The 17,703-nt window shown below is 40.9% G+C and overlaps 1 protein-coding gene across 1 annotated transcript in view; it reads right to left on the bottom strand.

Annotated features, from left to right (window-relative positions):
• Positions 1-8,446: 8,446 nt before the first annotated feature.
• Positions 8,447-17,703, bottom strand: part of nrg3b (neuregulin 3b) — a 613,393-nt gene continuing 604,136 nt past the window's right edge. Inside the window, 1 exon segment of the mRNA XM_034193122.1 lies at positions 8,447-9,611. Within this exon segment, the coding sequence (XP_034049013.1) occupies positions 8,921-9,611 (691 nt within the window). The 3' untranslated portion in view covers positions 8,447-8,920.

Raw genomic sequence — 17,703 nt, 5'->3', positions numbered from 1 at the left:
TTGTGTGGGCCGCTGAAGAGGAGGTACTGCTGGCCCACCACCACTAGAGGGCGCCCTGCCTGGAGTGCGGGCTCCAGGCACCGGAGGGCGCTGCCGCCTTACAGGAGCAGCCAGGATGACAGCTGTCACCCATCACTGGAGACAGCTGATTCCAATCAACAGGGAGGTATATCAGCAGGACGGCATCTCCACCTCATTTGCCGAGATATCGCCTTATCAAAGAGGTAACAATCTCCGCCCAAACATACGTGTGACTATAGTTGTAATTCTTGTTGATTATTTGTAGGACAGCTGACTACCGGACAACATTTGGATAAGTACTCACCTTCCTACACTTCTTGATTGTTGTTGACGAGAGGTGGAGGTGGACTCTCCACCCTCCGTGTTGCTGGGTGCAGCCGCATCCACACCTGACTGTTTCTGTTCCTTGCCAGCAGTACCGGATCCGACGAGCGGAGGCAGTGGCCACCTGGGAATTCGGGACTTGGCGGCTCCAGTATTCCCGGGGTTCGGTGGCAGAGGAAATCGGGTTGGTTCCGGTTCGACTTGGACAGACGTCTCCTATCGTCGAGCCTGCCCACACGACACCGTTGTAATTGAACTCAGTCTCAATATTGTAATCGGTTGTGTTTGTTGTGCCTGTTTCACAACAGTAAAAACAGTGTTATTTGACTCCTCCATTGTCCGTTCATTTGCGCCCCCTGTTGTGGGTCCGTGTTCCTACACTTTCACAACAGGATGTGGCTCAGGAGTGGGACATCAGGTGGACCTTCTGCTTCTCATCCTGCATCATTCTTGTGTATGATGTTGAACCCCCATGTAGATCTCACACCTCATCAAACACAAAATAAACAGATGTCCAGTGAGCCCGAATACGAGGAACCATCTGCATGACTGTGCCGTGACATATCCATCTCATCCAACTGAAACCTTGGCCTTTTGCCGAGACTTTCAACTAAAGCACTACTTGTAATTTTACTTTAATAAATGCACCACGGCACCTTTGTAGGCCATTAAAAATTATCTCATTTTGAAGTGGAAAGAAGTCCACTGCATGCATTTAATCATCTAAAATCTCACTTGGAGGGGAGCCGGCGAGCACAGATCCACATCCACACGGGTTGTGTTGCGTTACACATGCTGGCCTGCTGTACTCATAATCTCTTTGCCATCTGTTGGGGAACTCGCCGTCTCCCTGCACCTCTGATATATTAGTATTCCACTCACGCCGAACAAGTGAGATGAACGTGTGCAAACGAAACAGTCCTCGGAAACGTGAGTCACCACCAGTGAAGATTAATCAACAGGCTGCGGGGCCCGCCTCCAACAAACCCTGCTCGTTTTAGGTAATGAGAACACGAACTTTTTAATCTTCTTCACTGTTGTCCCAGTGTGTGTGCGCTGCTGCTCCCTGCACACCGTACTGCCACACTATCTACAAGTGTGCCGAATGTGGACAACAAAATATCCTCAGGAAGCAAGGGTTAGAATATGATTCTGTTCAGAATATCTCTTCAGAAGGACAATTTTCTGACCCCATTTATACTTTCACTTTTGATACTCTGTGTGCTTCTTACCCTGTGTGCTGCTATACAATGCTAAGTTGTTCAGTTTCCCCGAGGAGGACTTCCCAAGGGATCAATAAAGTTCTATCTAATCTAATCTAATCTAATGTGAACAGAATCACATACATCGCTGGGATTAGAATTTATCCTTCAATTACTTGGGTTGTGAATTAAAACCTGGATTGTTCAATTTCCTTTATTTGCTGACTAAATACAGTGGCTCAGTGTTCCCCTTTGTTCTGTTTTAATTACAGTAGCCATTATAGGTCACTAAGCCACCGTTGCTTCAGGCAAGCCTTCCTTGGTTTCTTGTCCTGAGCTACTGAGAAAAAAATGGCAAAAATGAGGACACTGTGAGAACAGAAGTCTTTATATGGGCTCTTCAAAAGCTGATTCCGGTGTTGAAAGGTTAACTTCCAGTCCAACATAATTCCATGCAGTGCTTGTGCAAAAACGCTGTCTAACTTAAAAGGGCATCTAATGAGGAGAAACAGATGAAATTTAGGTTAAGACGGACCGTTTTAGACATATTCAATCATTCATTCACTGATTCATTCATTCAAACAGTTCGTTTTACTTATGTAATATACCATATGCAGCTCTTGACTGCCATCTGCTGGATGAGAATAATCGTACAAACAAAGTCAGTAAGTAAAAATTTCAGTCCCAGTGGCGTTCTGACAGAATGGCAACAGTGAAGTTCAGAGTTACAAAGTTAAATAAGTTCGACTGTACATTTTAAGAAAAGAAAACCTGAATGACAAGAGCAATTTTAAGAAAAAGAAAAACAAGCACTCTAATGGAAATACTGCGTAGCAAAACAATAAACTATGTATGTTAATGTATGCGTTTAGCATTTTGTATGGATTTAGCATGAACACTGTCAGCGTTTCATAATTTTATCTCGCCTTTGCCAGCTGTCCTGAATCAATTTTCTTTCAGGGAAACTTCATGTTCATCTTCTTAAACCTTCTTATAGACTCAAGATAGTTTATTCTCCAGCTTAGTGATGAAGAAATCCCACTAATGCTGTTTTATAAGTCCTGCAGAATTTATTTTGTGTTGCCACCTCTAGTTTGGGTACAAACTTAAATTGGAGGAAGATCCAGAAACATTGGATTTTATATACAGTAAATGAGGCAAAAATGCATGAATAAAGGAACTGAGCAATTTAAAGCGAAACATTTTTTGACGTGTTTGTCGCCCACGCACACTGTAACAAAGAAAATGTGAAGAAAACAAGCCAACCAGCTGCTCTGGAGTTTATTCAACTTAGTTTTGTTAGTTGCCCAACCTTAGGTTAATAAGTTCCCTCAAAGTGGTGTGGTATCTTCAACCAACCAAACCTGATCAGATCAACGTACAACTTCTCATTCAGTCAAAACAAGTCTGGGTCCACCTGTGGGTACCATGTGTGGCCTCATCCACCACACCACAAAACCGCTCTGAGTGCTGGATGGCAACCGCCCAGGCAGACAACCTACACATCTCCACCTCTGGAAAGTAACCTAATCTAATTTGTTGATGCTAATCAAAATGTTAAGTTGTTCAAACTGAACATATTTTATGAAAACTTGTTTGGGTGCCAAACTCCAACCCCTCATCCGCGACGTGACACCTGGGTAACGGATTGAGTAGGGGATTGTCTGTTTAGGTGCTGCTACGGTAACCATGAAGCCTCAACAGGAACCATGAACATGAGACGGCTAACGGGGCTCTGGTGAAACGAGATCGGAGGCGGAGGAGGCGATGCGTTCTAGCCCGCTGGCTGTGAAGGCGGATGAAGGCTGCAGCAGGTCCTCAGACCCCGATCATCTAGGATTTCCCAGCCATCGGACCTGGTAAAGGATCTGTCAAGGACCGTATGCTTGTCGGCATGCAGGCAGCGACATTCCCACGTTAAACAAACCCATGAACAGGCAACTCTAGATCGAGCCTGGATTTAGATTCATCACCCCGTCCAGGAATCGATCAAGAGACGATCTTCCTCGCCACCACTTGATTGCCATGAGCTTGAATGATCTCAAAAGGTCTGTGTAGCTGATTGCTGTGGATATTTATGCTTTGATAACAGTGTGCAGGATTTAGGATGTTTATCAAAATGGAATATAGCATTCATAATCATTTCTGTATTGCAACAATGAATGCACGTTTTCCCAAGATTACAATGTACATGCCATGATGCACCACCATGTTGGTACAGTAACCCAAAAGGGACATACTTACTTCATCTTTCAAAGTTTGCAGCACGGGCAGATGACTGAAGAAAAAAGAAGAGTAATCAGTGGTTGCTCGCCTGCAGAACTGCAGAGCAGATACATCAGTGTACAAGGAGTTGACCTTCCTATGCAGACCTGGGTTCAGATCCCACTCATACTCTTGGTGTCCTTGCACAAGAAACTTATTCTGCATTGTCTCAGTCCACTCAGCTGGAAAAATGGGTACCAGCTTTGGTTGGGGAAGTGAATGTGAGGGATCACTGTAAAGCACTTTGAGCATCTGCTAGAAGGAAAAACATTCTGGAAATGCTGCTCTACTACTGGAGCAGGAAAATGGACAGAAGGCACAGGAACATGATTCCCCCATGGACAAGGAAGCAAAAACATGAAGGGAAACAAGATGGTGATAAACAACCTCACCACTAGATGTCACTAAATCCTACACACAGTACCTTTAACTTTTTTGTTCCCAGTGTATACTACAAACAGTTGTGGGCACAGCTAGCCAAAAAGTTAGCTTCGATAACAGTTAATCCGCTAACTGAAAAGTTAACTTTTATAAAGCTAAACTGATAACCCCCTGAAAAAATTTAGCGGAAGTTACAGATAAAAGCTAAACTGATAACTTTCAGTATTGAATTCAGTACACTAGCAGCTACCGACACTGACACTATTGACACTGCCATCTTCCACTGCCATGCATTCGCTAAAAGTGCTGAATCCACTTAAATAGAATTTTCAGTTTTCAAATTGCCTTATGACATATTTACAAATACAGATTTATTTGTGAAACCCACCACACATTTCAGTAAATTGTGCGTTACACCGACCAACCAACCACTCATCAGGAAACTAATTTACCCATAATGCACTGCGGCATGTGTGTCTAAATGCTAAAACCTTCAATATCAGTGCATTACTTCAAAACTAAAACATATAACGGATATTTTCACTTTATAAAATGACAGACGTGACATTAATTTAAATAACTTGTCCGGAATTAGTTTGTTTAAAATTTTAACCATAAGTCAAAACTGTCTGCCTGTGCATGACTCCAGTGATCTGTCGGCGAGTCTGTATGGTGTGAAGAGAAATTATCTCTTTTTTTCCCTTTCTATTTCTTTCTGTCTGGTAGTCAGCTCTCCTTTGCCTGCAGAGGATAGAGCTGTAGCTCTCATAGCTGTCTGTGTGCTACCAAACATGTAGCATGTAGGCATTAAAATATTTGACTTCAGACTTCATGAATGCTTATAACTGTTAGATTTTATTCACTATGCCTGCAAAAATGTTAGCGGTCTAAAAATCATCTGACCTAAATTTATCAGAAGCTAACTGGTCTGCTGATGGTTTTCAAAGTTATCTGAAAAGATAATCTGCTAATGAAAACATTAGCTTCAATAATTTGCGATTAGCGGATTAGCGGAACTGCGCCCACCACTGACTACAAAGCATTATGGGGGAAAAACTGAGTGTGCAGAAAGTTGCTGTATGCACAGATCTGTATCCATTCACAGTATCCTAAACTGGCTTTTTGATTTTCTTTTCTTGGCGTAGATTGGTTGTGCAACTGAACCTTGTTTTCTGGCTTTATTGTCATATTTGTGGAAACGTGGGAGTAACTGCTCCTTCTTTTTGCACCTTCTTTATTCCGATGAACTGTAATAGACCCCCACATACCCACGTGAAGGTCAGGCACCTAAACAGCTTTTGTAAACAGCTAAAGCACAAATAATGAGCTACACTTAATTAGTGTGGCTACTTTTAGGTTTACGTAGGTAAGGGGAAAGACAGATAAACAGGCTGTGTGATTAAAGCCAGCTCGAAAAAGGAAGCGATGTAACTATAGGTTACTGCAGCCACAGCAATTCAGACTTATCTCGGGTGGTGTTTAGCCAAAGTCTTGGCATATTTTCACGATATTCCCATATAATGCACAGTGCATCCAGAAAGTATTCACAGTGCTTCACTTTGTCCACATTTTGTTATGTTACAGCCTTTTCCAAAATGGAGTAAATTCATTTTTTCTCTCAAAATTCTACTCACAATGTTTTGTTTTGTTTTTTTCATCAAATTTTTGCAAATTTATTACAAATTTAAAAAACTAAGAAATCCCATGTACATACAGTAAGTATTCAGACCCTTTGCTCAATACTTTGTTGATGCACCTTTGGCAGCAATTACAGCCTCAAGTCTTCTTGAATATGATGCCAGAAGATTGGGGCACCTATCTTTGGGCAATGACCATAATTTATGTGCTTAGGGTCATTGTCCTGCTGAAAGATGAACCGTCGCCCCAGTCTGAGGTCAAGAGCACTCTGGAGCAGGTTTTCATCCAGGATGTCTCTGTACATTCCTGCATTCCTTTCCTTCAATCCTGACTTTTCAGGTTCCTGCTGCTGAAAAACATCCCCACAGCATGATGCTGCCACCACCATGCTTCACTGTAGGGATGGTACCTGGTTTCCTACAAATATGACACTTAGCATTCACACCAAAGAGTTCAATCTTTGTCTCATCAGACCAGAGAATTTTGTTTCTCATGGTCTGAGAGTCCTTCAGGTGCCTTTTGGTAAACCCCAGATGGGCTGCCATGTGCCTTTTACTAAGGAGTGGCTTCCGCCTGGACACTTTACCATACAGGCCTGATTGGTGGATTGCTGCAGAGATGGTTGTCCTTCTGGAAGGTTCTCCTCTCTCCACAGAGGAATGCTGGAGCTCTGACAGAGTGACCATGGGGTTCTTGGTCACCTCCCTGACTAAAGTTCTTCTCCCCCGATTACAGAAATGTTTCTGTACCCTTCCCCAGATTTCTGCCTCGAGACAATCCTGTCTCAGAGGTCTACAGCCAATTCCTTTGACTTCATGCTTGGTTTGTGCGCTGACATGCACTGTCAACTGTGGGACCTTATATGCCTTTTCAAATCATGTCCAATCAACTGGATTTACCCCAGATGGACTCCAGTTAAGCTGTAGAAACATCTCAAGGATGATCAGTGGAAACAGGACGCACCTGTGCTCAATTCTGAGCTTCATGGCAAAGGCTGTGAATACTTATGTACGTGATTTTTTATTTTAATTCTTAATAAATTTGCAAAAATCTCGTAAAAAACTTTTCTCACATTGTCTTTATGAGGTATTGTGTGTAGAATGTTGAAGAAATAAAATAATTTCATCCATTTTGGAATAAGGCTGTAATACAACAAAATGTGGTAAAAGTGAAGCTCTGTGAATACTTTCTGGTTGCACTGTAATAGCTCAAGGTGAGATGCTTGATGCTGTATAAAAAGCCAAAGTAAAAATCTGCTTAAAATGTCTCATTTGTATAAAAATATTACATCTAATAATTGCTTTTAGGTGGTCTGCTGCAGTTTGTAAGAAAGACGAGTTATATATCATCAGGTTTTCACAGTGTTACATTGATGCCATGTAACAGTCAAAGAAATCAAGCTTCTTTTAAATGTGAAAATTAGGTTTGTAACCTGATTAAAAAATAAGAAGCAATTATAAAACAAGAATATTTTATTGCAAAAAACAAAAACATTTGAATGTTATTCCTTTTGTTTTTCCTGTTTTTCTTCTTTACTAAAATTAATTTGTGTGTGATTAACTGCTAATTTTGATTAAATAGCAACAGCTTGTGTTTTTTTCAAAGCAAGCAGGGCGTGACCTTGGTATCCACCCCAGCTAGATTTTGGAAGTGAAAGAAATGGACAAAAAGCTCATTTCAAACTACAACCAACTTTAAAACTGCACGTACTGTATGGTGAGAGAGACAGAGAGAGAAGGAAGAAGTGTCAGCTTCAGCTACATTCATACAAAGTAATTTCCATAACGCTGTGCAGATGTGTGACCATGTTATTTGAGTTTTTGAAAGTAAATGCTGTTCATTTCTATGATTTATTACATTTTTGTGAAAAAAATGGCCTGTCACTCTCGTTGACAACCACGCCTGCTCCTAATCCATCATCAATGCAGTATCCGCATCCGCTAACCATCAGGCAGGTAGCAGACACATCTGTGATATTAGAAAAGCTTTTTTTTTAATTATTAATTTGGTGGATCAATGTTCACAACATTTTAATGTTTCTCGGTATTATATGCCATTTTAAAGCATTTACTTTTTTAATTTCTGTTAAACTGGATGTAGTGGATGGATAGTATCATCTATCCATCCACGTACCCACCAAATGCATTTAAAAGGGCTTTCAAAACCTACGATTCCATTTTTTTAAAGAAGCTATTGTGCATTGCTGTGAGATGTTGGTATCTTTGGGATTTTTGGTGTAGATTTGTAACAGAGGTTGCCATTTCAAATGAAAAAGTTTGTTGGCTGGGTTTAAATGACAACTGGGGCTTCCGAAAGGTCACTGGAAGTCCTGGGCTTGATTATGATTGATGAAACGGGGTAACACACGTGCACAGCGCAGAGGGAAGGAAAAATGAGAAGTATAAAAATACTACAAGTCTCGCCAGATCAAGAAATACCTTTTTTTCTGTCAGATTTGGTCCATTTGCATACGTGGTCCCAAAGCTACTGAATCAAATAAATAACATTACAAATCAAACACTGCATTCCCCCGTAAACTTTTGCACAGCACTGTATTTATATTCATTATCACATTTTTTTAAAGAAAAGTATTGTGATAAAAATGAAAACAAATGTTTAACACTATTATCTTAGTCTTTATTTTGTCACAATTGTATGTCAAATATATATACGTCTATATGACATATATTATATGACATATATAATTTCATTTCTTTACAATAGAGAAACAACATAGAGATGACACACTATTTTGGTTTCTAAGTAAAAGCTCCTTTGAAATTGTGGCTTCTTTTTTTTTCAGGTACACTTTTTAAGTCAAGCTTCCACTCAAATCACGTGTTTGCTTTCCTTATGGAGTCACATTTATTCACAATGTGTGTTTACCTGTGTCTTTTAGAGCTTGTGTCTTTTGTGTCCATTTTATTCCGCTCTGCAGTTCTGCTCTGTTCATGTTCAAAAATTATGGCCATCTGTTAATAGTCCAGGTGGCCATTGTGATGGTCCCACCTGCTAACCATCCTGAGCCATCGACAAACGTATATAGTTATTGTAATCGCGGCCTCAGCAGCTTTACGGAGTTAATCCAATCAGCTGGCAGTTGGCTGAGCATAAACATTTGCCGATCCTCTGCAGCTGGATCCTTTGGTGGCCGTTGAGTAGTTTTCACCTCCGTAAACGAGACATGTCTGACCTTGGCGGTGTCCCTTGGGTGCTTTTCGGCCCGCTGCCGTCAAATCTCGGGCTTGGCCACTGGCGTAAAGAACTCTGGGTGAATACTGGATGCTGCTTGACTCCTGCACAGGCGCAGCCTCGACAGCGCTCGAATCATCAGAGAGGATCTTGCTGTGAGACCCAGACGCAGATCTCATCTGGCTGGAGAGGCTTTTATGTTTAAATTCCACTGTAATTTCAACCGGCGCCTGCGGGGGACTCGGCTTCTTCTCTGAGCGCAACGTTGCAGGAGGGCTAACAAGATGAGGCGTATCGTCGGGCGCCTCGCTGGGCAGGGACAATGGGTTGCTGACAGGCATCTCAAGGTGCCAGTTGAGGCGTCCGTCATGGTTGCGGTCATTGGCGGCCATGTGGCCACCCGCCAGGTCACCCGCTTGGAGCGAGGGGATGATGGGAACTGACTGTGTGCGCAGGGCGGGTGGAAGAAATGTAGTAGGTTTCTCCAGGCGGGTGCAGGGGACTTCAGTCCATCCTTTCCTGGCAGCAAACTGAGAGAGTGAAGTCCTGCAGAGCAAGGCACCGACCCTTCCACCGGCAGAATCACACCTTCAGGGAGAAGAAAGAACAGAAACGACAGGGTGAGACCGACACACAGAGCAGTTCTTACTGTGACCTTTTCCTCCTAGACACTCAGTCTCCATCAGAAACGGAGTAACAGTGCACTTCATGGGCTTTATGCTTTTCTAAGTTCATTTCTTCCTTCACTCCATAAACAACCCCACCAAATCATTATTATTTAAGCGTTGTGCATTCATAATCTGTGTGTAATTACTTATAATCCCCACCACCATGAGCAGCATGTATTGTAGCTGCATAGCTGTTTAAGTGAAAAATCCCTTCTCTCATGACTGCCTTACTGCAGAGCTAAAGCTTTAGCAACAAAGCTGCTGGATTTCTGACCACGGCCAGTGAGAGTGTGTAGAAAAACAAATATTGCTTTCTTAGACTGGTGCCTCGGCCAAACCTTAGAGGAGAGCAGCGGTTATGTGAACACTCCTGTCTGCAAACTGGTTTAAAAAAAAGTTTTAAATCTACAAAACAAATGCATCACAACAAGTTTTTTTAACCTTAAAATTGCAATTAATGATGATGTAAGGTGATATTATTACATTACTGTTGGGGCTATTTACTGCATGCTAAATACACGTAAGCAAACTGTCTGATCCTAAGTTCTACAAGAAAAACAATATGCTGAACTGGCTGTACCTAAGTGTTTTGGAGCAGCAATGTGTTGAAAATACTGGGAAGAGCTGATGCAGTAATGGTGTCATTGGATAGAGGTGTTTGGCAATGCTGATATCTTTGCAGGAGAATAAGGCCCTGTGAACATACAGCATTTTTTTGTTAGTTTTCTGGCAAAAAAAAAGTGCTAAGAGAGTGTCTCCCAACACTTTGTTTTCAGTGAAGAGGAAAGAAACATCTGTATGTGGGATTTACTGTATTTCTATGTACAGCAATATAAAGTACTCACCCTCAGCAAGAACCAAGCATCTGTTCAATCTGTTATGACAGATTCTAGCAAATATAACCTCCCAGTTGCCTGAAAAAGTGCAGCAGTGATGCCACAGTGTCTCTGTGAAAAGTTCAGCTTCAACTTAAAAGTGTTCAGAGTGGCCTCACAAAAAAAGGAGTCTGCACTGAACAAAAAGACACATTTTTCTGGAAGCGGCCGCATACGCTCCATTATAATTTAGAGCAACTGAAAAAAGATGCTCCTGCCCAGATAAAAGCTATATAGACATGGGGCCTAAAGGTCCAAGTGCATCCCACATTGCTATATCGTTGTGAGACTGTGATGCTAACAATGACTTATGAGGATGAATAGATGTCTTTGATACACTGTAATCGCAAACAAGTTAACATAACTAAAAAAAATTAAGGTAATCACTTACCTTAAAAAACTGAAGTTCAATAACTTAAAGCTATACCACCACAAAGCTTTTTAAGATTTAATTCATAAAAATAATTTTCTTGGGCCTCACTATAATTTTATTTATTAGCCTTTAAGTAGGGGATTCATAATATGACATTGCCAATATGATCAAAATTCATTTCTAGAAGCAATAATAAATAGTTCCCCTGAAGAGAAAATTTTGAAAAGAATAGATGGCCTTGAACTACTGATGGCAGTGAAACATACATTTTATGATAGCATTCATAGCAACGTCATAGATCACATGGAGGCTTCCCCCAACTTGTGTGAGGGATAGTGGGAAGCACACGGCGGCAGCCAATCAGAGTACAGAAAGGCCGGTGATGTCACTGGTGGCTCTCTCAAACAAAACACTTCAAAATGACAGAAAACATTCCGAAACAGCTGCTAATTTCTGTATAAATCGAATATGTTTCTCGTATGTTTTGTAAAAGTTAGCGAGAAATAAACACTTCTAAATAATAAATATAGAACGCAATGCTAAGGGCCCCTTCACACATTATGCGAATTTGGTCGATTTGCACAGAAAGTGCACATGAAGCAGGAATTGTGTGCAAAACTTGTAATTTCGGAACTGCCTCCAATGCCTCGTACACCTGTTGCTACAACTATTTGAGCACACCAGCAACTGAAAGAGTGTGCACTGTGCGAGCCCATCGAACCCTCTTGTGGCAGGTGTAGGCCAAATTCCAGCTGACACGCACGAACATCTAACACCGCTTGCATGGCACTTAGAAAACGTGTGGCCATTCATACTATCATCACGAAAACAGGAGACAATCACTGTCGAGCTAGATGTGAAATTTATCTAAGTGCCCCCACAAGAGATATCCTTTCAGCGGTGATTCTGGCTCTGCATCAAAAATTCTCCTTTCGAGTATTTTACAATGTGAGAAAGGTTTTTTCTTTTATCGCATTTATTAGCATTCTTTCCTTGTCATGTCACAAAGGTATGATGGGAAGCAGTGTTAGAACTGACTGCCCTCTTCTGTTTGCCTTTTAAGTGTTCTTCTGTTTTTACAGCTGCATGTGAGATCAAAAAGACCTCTTTTCTGTATGCAGAAATGATCAGAAATGTCACTTATGATAGTTTTGAAAATGTTTAAAAAAGTTGATAACTCACAAAACTATGCAGGTTGCTTGCACAGTGTTTGAACTGTTAATGTGTGTCTGGACAGCTTTTAATTCCCTAAAAACACTCATCTCTGTTAATTTAAGACTGGAACTTTTGTCAAATTTGTCTGACATTCCAATGAAGTTAAAATAACCTCATCAAAATCACATCTAATCAGCAACATCAGGCTTCTTTACACTTTTACACAGCACTGCACATTCAGCTAGCCATCATACTCCACCAAATGCAAAGCTTCAGGACGATGAACTGCAATAGCTTATGTCAGGGTTTGAGTTTTTGTTTGGTTTTCTGTTCTATTTTGTTCTTGGGATCTGTTGGTTATTTTTGCATTTCTTTGGTTTTGGTTTGTTTATTCTCTTGCTGGGTTTTTCTGCTTGCATCTGCATGTCTCTGCTTCTCTTGTCTTTCTCTTGGTTCTTGGTAATGGGTGTTTCTCTCTCTCTCTCTCTGACCATGCCCTTGTTCTGGTGTTTTCCATGCACACCTGTTTCTAATTTGCTGATTGTCACCTGGGGTTATATAAACTCACTGGGTGTGTTTGTCCTTCACCAGTTTGTTGTGTCTTGTGCCTTCATTCCAGCTCTGTTCCTATGTTTATTGTCCTGCCTGCCTCATATTGTGTACCTGACCTCCAGCCTGTTGCCACGAACACGCTGATTGCCTGATGTTTTTTGTACTGCTGCTTTTCTGGACTGCTTACTCGTGTACTGATCTCTCCTAACCACATCAGTAAAGCCTTCTAAAAACCACAGCTGTTTGTTTGAGCTGTGCCTATGTGTCCTGCATTTCCTGACCATCCAGCCTGATAGTTTAAAATTACACCATGAAGCCAAACATGTCACTTGAGTCTCAGCATGTGTGCATAGGAGTGTTTAAGTACAGTACGTGCACAGCATGAAGGCTAACACACACCGAGAATATAAAATGCAGCCGAGCACTTATCCAGAGTCAAGTGGGCAAGTTTGTGTGCAGCATGCACAGGAGTTAATATCGTTATTGAGGGCTCAATTCACATTTGGAAAAGAGGCGCTGCCTTAGGAGACGGGCTGTGTTATTGTCAGCCTTCAGAGACTGTTTGTAGCATAACCAAGTTTAAATAATTGAATTACTTCTCTCACTCCACCCTTGGTATAAGAAGTGGAGAGTGCAAGCTGGAGGTAAATCCAGCAGATCAAAACATATCTAAAAATAACCCCCATGGCAAATTTGTCTTCATTTCCATCCTGATTGGTGAGGGAGGAAAACAAGAATAAAATATTTTTTGACAATGGATAAGGAAATGGACTTTGTGTGAGGATTTGTTCACACAAAAACATAGAAGAGTGTCTAATTTTTGCCTGCTGTTTTGTTGTTTATATATATATATATATATATATATATATATATATATATATATATATATATATATATATATATATATACAACCCCTGGCAAAAATTATGGAATCACCGGCCTCGGAGGATGTTCATTCAGTTGTTTAATTTTGTAGAAAAAAAACAGATCACAGACATGACACAAAACTAAAGTCATTTCAAATGGCAACTTTCTGGCTTTAAGAAACACTATAAGAAATCAAGAAAAAAAAAGATTGTAGCAGTCAGTAACGGTTACTTTTTTAGACCAAGCAGAGGAAAAAAATATGGACTCACTCAATTCTGAGGAATAAATTATGGAATCACCCTGTAAATTTTCATCCCCAAAATTAACACCTGCATCAAATCAGATCTGCTCATTAGTCTGCATCTAAAAAGGAGTGATCACACCTTGGAGAGCTGTTGCACCAAGTGGACTGACATGAATCATGGCTCCAACACGAGAGATGTCAATTGAAACAAAGGAGAGGATTATCAAACTCTTAAAAGACTTAAAAGAGACTAAGGAAGACATCAAAGCGTCAAGACAGAAAACTTAAAGCAATATGTCTCAAAAATCGAAAAATGTACAACAAAACAAATGAGGAACGAATGGGAGGAAACTGGAGTCAACGTCTGTGACCGAACTGTAAGAAACCGCCTAAAGGAAATGGGATTTACATGCAGAAAAGCTAAACGAAAGGCATCATTAACACCTAAACAGAAAAAAAAACAAGGTTACAATGGGCTAAGGAAAAGCAATTGTGGACTGTGGATGACTGGATGAAAGTCATATTCAGTGATGAATCTCGAATCTGCATTGGGCAAGGTGATGATGCTGGAACTTTTGTTTGGTGCCTTTCCAATGAGATTTATAAAGATGACTGCCTGAAGAGAACATGTAAATTTCCACAGCCATTGATGATATGGGGCTGCATGTCAGGTAAAGGCACTGGGGAGATGGCTGTCATTACATCATCAATAAATGCACAAGTTTATGTTGATATTTTGGACAATTGAAAGGATGTTTGGGGATGATGAAATCATTTTTCAAGATGATAATGCATCTTGCCATAGAGCAAAAACTGCAAAAACATTCCTTGCAAAAAGACACATAGGGTCAATGTCATGGCATAGGGTCAGTGTCAATGAGCAGATCTGATTTGATGCAGGTGTTAATTTGGGGGATGAAAATTTACAGGGTGATTACATAATTTTTTCCTCAGAATTGAGTGATTCCATATTTTTTTCCTCTGCTTGGTCTAAAAAAGTAACCGTTACTGACTGTCACAATCTTTTTTCTTGATTTCTTATAGTGTTTCTTAAAGTCAGAAAGTTGCCATTTGAAATGAATTTAGTTTTGTGTCATGTCTGTGATCTGCTTTTTTCTACAAAATTAAACAACTGAATGAACATCCTCTGAGGCCGGTGATTCCATAATTTTTGCCAGGGGTTGTATATATATACATATGTACACACACACACACACACACACACACACACACACACACACACACACACACACACACACACACACACACACACACACACACACACACACACACACACACACACACACACATACCGTCTCATCAGCACATCTTTTTCCTTCCCTTACTTTCCTTTCTCGCTCACTTATTCCACCTCCCGTTTCTCATTTCCAGAGATGAGAGGGTGTATCCATGGCAACAAGGGAGCAGTGGGGGCTGGAGTAGGATGGGACTGTAAACCTGAAAGCCCAGTGTAATATATGACTGCTAAGTCAGTCTCGAATTAGGTCATTTCAACCTCCTGACTGCAGACGCCAGCGATATTCCACTGACCGAGCCCAAAATGATTAATATCTAATAACATATTACACATTTTTGAACCAATAACCAAGAAGAAATCTGTATTCTAAAAATATATAATCAACCCCTTCTAATAAACATTTTATGCCTTGTATAGTTCAGTTTTTAAAAAAATTGTAACACTTCATATCAGTTTTGTGACAGTTAAACCACTACGGTCCAGCAGGATCTCGCCGCACAACCACGTGAGCGAGTTGACAAGCTTTGGTTAAACACGTAAATTATGGAAATAGGTCAAAGAGAGTTTGGCAGCTTGCAGCACCTCTTACAAGTCACTGTAACACTCAATCAGGTTGGCACACTAACAGGAACATTGCTCTGCACTTTTTAAACGTACAGAATGCATGAGGGACGCAGCCGCCTTAATGAGAGGCGTTTTTGATAACAGTGGCGTACTCACGTTGCACACGCTGACAGCAAATTAGGCCGTCTTCTGAGTCATATGCTAAACAGGCCCATCTTACTCAGGAGTCTTCTATAAATAAAAGAAGTCATAATTTGACTTTTTAACTTCTTAATGTGAAAATGTCACCACATCAGCTTGACATAATGTGTCATTCTACTGGAAAACATGCACCTCGACCAACAAGCTTTACATAATTAGCTTCATTTGTAACTGCAGAGTTACTCCAACAAGAAACTACAGTTTTGGCTGCATGTGAAGTAATGAATGAGTTATCATTTGTGACTGAACAAATGTCACCGAGCTAATATTTTGAGCTCACGCCTTCTCTGTCAAAGATTTGTTTGGCTCCATTCATACGTTACATCTGTTGTATTTAATCAAACAAAAGCATTTGACTCCTGCACTCGGCTTTCTGAATGAAATGAAATTACACTGACTGGGAAATCTAATGCTGTTCTCAGAGGACTAAGTCATTGCAAAGTGCAACAAATGGAATTAACCCATCTGAGGAACAGGGACTTGCAATATATTAACTCTATGAACCCCTCTGAAGAAGACAAGGTTGAACAATGGACAGAATGAAGTAATAATGAGCAATGAATGGAATGAACTTCCCCAAGAATTAGGAAGTTGCACTGTTCCATGAAGTGGGAAGTTGCAATGAATGGCTAATGAAATTAACTGTTCCCAGGATCTGGAATTTGCAATGAAAAACAATTAGAATTAACGACCAAGGAGCAGGAATTTGCAAGTTATATCTGCAGTGAACAACAAGTGGAATGAACTACTCTGAAAAGTAGGAAGTTGCAATGAACAACAGATGGAATTAACTAGTCTGAGGAGCAAGAAGTAGTAATTGGGCACGTGGAATGAAGTACTCAGAGGTAAGAAGTTCCAATGTCATTGTTATTGCAATTCCTCGATGGTGAGGAAGATGGTCTTCTAGTTGATTTCCAGATGGGGACAGTGGACCATGAGATGACTGACCAGGCATTGTCTTGACATGCATTTTTTCTGACAGATGCTGCAGGTGGTTGCTGTGGGACACTAATTCTGTGGGAAGGCTGGTCAGGATCTTGCTCTCTCTCCTTCCTCTTTCTCCTCTGTGTTGTTCGGCAACATTTTTTCAAAGAGTTCCACTCCCATGTGGATCACTGCTCGCCTGCTGGCTCCGTCCTTGTGTTCTTTCAATGTCTTCCAGTCGATGGAGGTTGAGGTTGAGGTCTTGAGGTTGTGCTTGAGGAGGTCCTTGTAACGTTTCTTCTCCCTTCTTCTGGATCGTTTTCCTTCAATTGGCAAACATGACTGCTGATGAGGACATGGATACTGATGTTTGGTGGAATGAACAGATTAAATTAACTATTGAGTAGCTTGAATTTGCAATCAATATAATGAAATACACTGAGACATAGAAAGTAGCAATGAACAAGATGGAATGGCCTATTCTGAAGAGCAGGAAGTTACAATAAACAAAAATGCAATAAACTGATCTGAGAAGTAGGACGCTACAATGAACAATAAATGGAATAAACTATTTTGATGAGCTGGAATTTGCAGTGAACAACGAATGGAACAAACTACTCTCAGGAGCAGCACATTGCAATGAACAAGAAACTGAATAAAATACTCTGAGCAGCAGGAATTTGTAACTACCCTGCGACCTGATCCCAGATAAGCGGTTGAAGATGAGTGAGTAAGTGAAATCAACTACTCTGACAGGGGTCGAAATACATTTTTTAACCTACTTGCACTGGTGCTAGTAACAAAAAAATTACTTGCACCAAAAAAAAAGTTACTTGCACAACCAAAAGTCGCTTTAGTCACTTTCACACTGGGCCCACTTCGAGGTGCTTCTTCCAGTGGCGTCATGACAACGCAGGAATTTCTGCGTCATGTGCGCGCAGCAGGGGGCAGAGAGGAGGTGAGAAAGCAGCCTGCAGGTTCTCTGCACAAAGAAATCAG

The sequence above is a fragment of the Thalassophryne amazonica genome, chromosome 18 (assembly GCF_902500255.1).
Source record: "Thalassophryne amazonica chromosome 18, fThaAma1.1, whole genome shotgun sequence".
NCBI classification, from domain to species: domain Eukaryota; kingdom Metazoa; phylum Chordata; class Actinopteri; order Batrachoidiformes; family Batrachoididae; genus Thalassophryne; species Thalassophryne amazonica.
This window is presented reverse-complemented; position numbering and strand designations above follow the sequence as displayed.